The sequence below is a fragment of the Setaria italica genome, chromosome IV (genome assembly GCF_000263155.2).
Source record: "Setaria italica strain Yugu1 chromosome IV, Setaria_italica_v2.0, whole genome shotgun sequence".
Classification (NCBI taxonomy): Eukaryota; Viridiplantae; Streptophyta; class Magnoliopsida; order Poales; family Poaceae; genus Setaria; species Setaria italica.
Window position 1 is genome coordinate 28961972 of NC_028453.1, and position 4882 is coordinate 28966853.

At 55.9% G+C, this 4882-nt stretch overlaps 2 protein-coding genes across 2 annotated transcripts in view; both read left to right on the plus strand.

Moving 5' to 3' along the window:
* Positions 1–720: 720 nt before the first annotated feature.
* On the plus strand, positions 721–1029 carry LOC106804278 (uncharacterized mitochondrial protein AtMg00810-like). The gene has a single exon (XM_014805046.1). It carries the CDS (start codon positions 721–723, stop codon positions 1027–1029), a length of 309 nt encoding a protein of 102 aa, XP_014660532.1.
* A 1988-nt stretch (positions 1030–3017) lies between these two features.
* LOC101756487 (protein BZR1 homolog 3) overlaps positions 3018–4882 on the plus strand; it is a 4105-nt gene continuing 2240 nt past the window's right edge. Inside the window, exon 1 of the mRNA XM_004965527.3 lies at positions 3018–3474. Within this exon, the coding sequence (XP_004965584.1) occupies positions 3232–3474 (243 nt within the window). The 5' untranslated portion in view covers positions 3018–3231. The remainder of the gene's footprint in view (positions 3475–4882) is intronic.

A 4882-nucleotide genomic window follows, 5' to 3' on the forward strand; every position in this document is an offset into this window, starting at 1 on the left:
GGGCAATGGAGGCAATGCTCTGCTGGTGGGCATCTACGTCGATGATCTGGTGATCAAGGGCATCAAGGAGGAGAAGGTGGAAGCGTTCAAGGAGGAGATGGTAGGGATGGCAGTCGGGCGGGTTTGGACCCAAAACCCACGAGTTTTAGACCTGATTTGGGTAGGGGCAGGTCCGTTTTCCCCCCGCGGGTTTGCGGGTTCGGGGACTTGAAATTGGGTGGGGTGGGGGTGGGTTTCTAATCTCCCCGCGGGTGACGCACGGGACCCCAAATTACATTCCAGCCCAAAAATTAGATGTAGCCCAACCCAACAAGCAATTGGAAACTCTAGATATATAACTCTCCCAACCCTATTGTCTTCTACCCACTCCACAGTCTGGCCCTTGCCCGAGCACCGCGACTCCGCGAGCGCCGCCCCTCGCCCGCGGCACCGCCGGCCGGCCGGCCGAGCCCCTCGCCCGCGCGCGCCGGCGTCAAGCGCCGCCGGCCCCCCGCGCCTCGCCCAAGCGCCGCCGGCCGCTTGCCCCCCTTGTCCAACCTGTTGTCTTGCTCAGGTTTCGAGGACCCATCAGGTTTCGAGCACCCACGGGTTTCGGGGGCGGGTGCACATTGTCACCCGAAATGAGATTTGGATTCAGGGCGGGTTTTATTCTCGGGTTTTGGGGGTGGGTCCGCGGAAGCTCCACCCGACTCTGACCTGCCCTGTTGCCATCCCTAGGAGATGAAGGCCACCTTCCAGATAAGTGACCTGAGGCCTCTCTCTTTCTACCTGAGGATCGAGGTGCACCAGGACGGCTCCGGCATCACATTTCGACAGACCGCCTACGCCAAGCGTGTCGTTGAGCGAGGTGGGCTCACCGACTGCAACCCAGCTCTCATTTCGACGAAGGACAGGCTGAAGTTGAGTCGTGACAGCACGGCTGAGGTGGATGCTACACAGTACTGGCGGCTTGTGGGGAGCCTTCGCTACCTCGCCCACATACGGCCGGACTTGGCGTTCTCTGTCGGCTACGTCAGTCGGTTCATGTAGTGACCGACGATAGAGCACCTGCAGACCATCAAGAGGATCCTCCGCTACATTGCGGAGACTCTCGACTATGGCCTCCACTACTAGATGTGTCCCGGGACGGCGCACTTCATCGGCTACAGTGATAGCGACCACGCCGGGACATCGACACCAATAAGAGCACGAGAGGGATGTTCTTCTTCCTTGGAAGTTGCCAAGTCAGCTAGCAGTCGGTCAAGCAGCAGGTGGTGGCCCTATCCAGCTGTGAGGCCTTGGTAAGGATCAACTCGCCGACCTTCTTACCAAATCCCTTGGAAGGATCAAGTTCGAAGAACTTTGCTCTAGAATTAGGATGGTCCAGTTGCCGCTCAAGACATGCAAGACTTAGGGGGAGATTGATAGAATAAGTCATGTGTGTGTTGGGTGTGTGTTTTTATCTATGTGCATATGTGCACTTTATCTACTTAGATGCTATTTAGATGTTTTTCAGATGTTTTGTTTAGCTTCCAAGCCACCTACCCATGGTTGGTCCATATGTGCTTAAAGACCCTTTGCGGGGTGGTTAATGAGACAGTGCATCACTTTCTTGTGCCCGGTCATCCTTCTCTGGTATTATCAACAAAAACATCCCGGGCAAGTTTTCGTTTGTTGTGCTCACCCGCCATCTGCAGCTCGTGAACTGAGAAAATGGCCGTCACTACAAGATGGTGCAGACAAAAATCGTAAAATAGCACGCAGATAAAAAGGGGGAACGTCATCCACTGAGCACATACATGCCCCGTCACGTACGCTCACGCTCCATCCAAAAGTCAAAGAGGGGGGCCACGCTCATGGCCCATACCACAGGGATTTTTCCCCCTTCCCTTTGGGATTTGGTCCTTTGGAAAACACGATGCCGGGAGGAGGAGGGAAAAAAAATGATTATTACGTGCACAACACTACCAGTACCGATGCACTATGCAACACTAGCGGTGTACCACACGCATACACCAAAGCGTCATCGAGCTGGGCGCTGCCGCGCTGCGCCGCCCGGATTCACGCACGAAACGCCCGGCAACGCATCGAAACTGGCCCCTCCAAAGCCGGGCGAACGGACGGACGGTGGTGCGAATTTGCGATGCAATGCAAACAAGGCAAGCAAGCGGCGGCCAGTTTCGACTTCGAGACCGGATCACCGGATGCGTTTCTTGGCAGCAGGCAGCAGGCAGCAGGCAGCAGCAGCGTGACTGCGGCGCCCGCCATCGCAGGGAGCGCAGGAGGACTCAGGCCATGGCAGGCGCCGCAGCAGTAGCACAGGCAGCGTGGCAAGGCGTCGTCTGGTGGCGAGCGTGCCGTGCCGTAGGCCTCCCCCCTCGCCGCGGATCCCGAAGCCGTTTCCCATCCTTTCTTTCACCCTTCTTTCGTCTTTCCCCCGCCCCACCGCGCCGTGAGGTCCCCACCCCCGCCCACGCGCCCGAGCCACCACCCGGAAACCGAGACGAAACCGGCGGGAGGACACGAAACTGCCAAGCCAGCGAACCGTCCCGGCCGGCCCGGGCGCGTTCACGCCTTTGCCCAGTTTCCCCCGCTCGATTCCCTCGTTTCCTTCCCCTCACGCGGCCCCCGCCCGCCCGGTTCGGTCCGGCTCGCCCGCCCGGCCCGGTCCGCCTGATGCTCGGCCCGGCGCGCCCGGGGGCATGAAGCATGATGATTGCGCTCTGACGAGACGGCGGATGCCGCGGGCCCCACCACCCATTCCCCGTTTGACCGCGGGACACAGGGGGGGGCCCCGCGCGTCAGGGAGCGCGGAGTCGTACTTCGCCCAACCTGGGCCCCGCACCCCGTCACGTTTAACCGTCTCCCTGCCCGGGGTGCCAGAAATACCTTCCCTACCCCTGGCCCCGCGGCGCGTGCCATCCCTTCCACCGGGCCCCCGCCGCGGGGGCAGAACCGGAAAGCGCCCGCTGCGAAAGAGCGAGCCGGTAACTGGCATCACCGTTACAGGCCAGCCACCCTCACTCTCACTCCCTCCCCCAGCTGGGTTTACAATAGGAGCAGCGTAGCAGCGGCAGTAGCAGCGGCTGCGTTCAGACTACTACTTCCTCCTCCCTCTCCTCCGGTTCTCCTCCTGCCCCTCCCCAATTCCACCCCAGAAATAATAAACAAAGCCAGCGGGCGAGGCGAGGCGAGCAGCGGCCGCAAGGAGGCCGGGTGCGGGGCAGATCCGCGAGATCCGGCCAGCCGCCGATGACGAGCGGCGCGGGGGGCGGCGGCGGGCTCGGGGGCACCCGGGTCCCCACGTGGCGGGAGCGCGAGAACAACCGCCGTAGGGAGCGACGCCGCCGCGCGATCGCCGCCAAGATCTTCGCGGGCCTCAGGGCCTACGGCAACTACAACCTCCCCAAGCACTGCGACAACAACGAGGTGCTCAAGGCGCTCTGCAACGAGGCGGGGTGGACCGTCGAGCCCGACGGCACTACCTACCGCAAGGTATCAGTCCATCCCTTGCTTTGCTTTGCTTCGGTGGCTTCGATTCCGTCTCTGCTTTGCGCCACGAGTAGAGCTGCTTCGTTTCGTTTTGTTTTGTTTTGGTTGCTTGCTCCGTAGAATTGCTGCGTGAGCAGTCGTGGCTGCGGCTACTGCGATCTGAGAAGCGCTGCACCGTGTTTGCTTCCTTGGTTGTTTCGACTAGCACGTAGTTTCGCCGGAGATGCTTGCTCCGTTCTGTTGGGATTTTTTTTTTTTGCATGGATGCTCGTGCTGATGCTCTGTTCTGGGATTGGGAATGGGAACGCAATGTGGCGATTTCGATGATCCAACGGATCCATCTTTGGATGCGCCGGCTGTGCTGTGCACGTCCCTGAATTGTGTTGGATTTCGACCAGTTTTACTTGCTTCGAGCTCTGATTGTTTCTTCGGGACGCATTGCTTTGCTGGGGGTATTATTAGCCTGTACTGTTGTCGCTTGTCGGGTCAGGAAATGGGAGCTCGATTTGCTACCAACGGGGGATGCAATGCTGCTAGATTAGTTCCGCAAGCTCTAGAATTAGGATTTCCAAAAATTATTTCTTTTTAGATGTCAAAAGAATACTGCTTCTGTTTTGAAGCACTGAAGGCAATTTTTGGCAATGGCCTGCTTTGTTTGTCACACCGGTTTTGTAGTTTATAGTATGGTCAAAATCTAAGAGCTAAACTGAAGTTTTTTCTTTTACCAATTGCAACATTTCCTTGGTTCCAGAACAGGTTCGATTCTGTTTAGGATTCTGTTGGGTTAAAGTAAATGATGAAGTCATAGGCTTGCTAATATGAGCATGACAGGCTGCTGCATACCACATCTGGGTTGATGCTGTAAAAGAAGGGGTTACTGGTTAGCATCAGAAAAGCACAAAGCGTAGTCCAAAATGATTCTCTTGCCACAATCTTTCTGCCATGTGCAAATGCTGCCATTGCTTTCAGAAACCAAAAGCAGTGTTTTTTTTACTTTGCTTTCGAGGCTTGTTCCAAATTGGTGGTAGATAAGAAGAATTTGAACTTACGCAAGAAAAACCCACGAAAGGGGAGATCTTGAAACTACCATACCTTGGGTTGTTTGGTTGCCGTTGGTCTGTTCAGTATGCAGCGCTTGTGTTCACTCACTTGTGAGTTGTGACTGCCTTGTTTTTTTTTTTTCCAATGGTGAGGTGGGCTTTGCGCTAACAAGTTAAACTTCAGATGTAGTCTAATTTGAAGCTGGTTTTACAAGCTTTTTTTGTTGCTTCTCTCATTTTTTTTGATAATTGAAAATTTGGAGGATTGTACTTGATTTACATATAGAAAATGGTCTATTTTGTTTGTAAGTTGGTAGCCAAGATATTTAAATTGCAGAGTGTTGCAACTGCTTCAAAAAAAACTAGACCTG

Coding starts and splice junctions, on each gene's coding strand:
- LOC106804278 (XM_014805046.1), top strand. CDS start 721: ATGAAGGCCACCTTCCAGATAAGTGACCTGAGGCCTCTCTCTTTCTAC.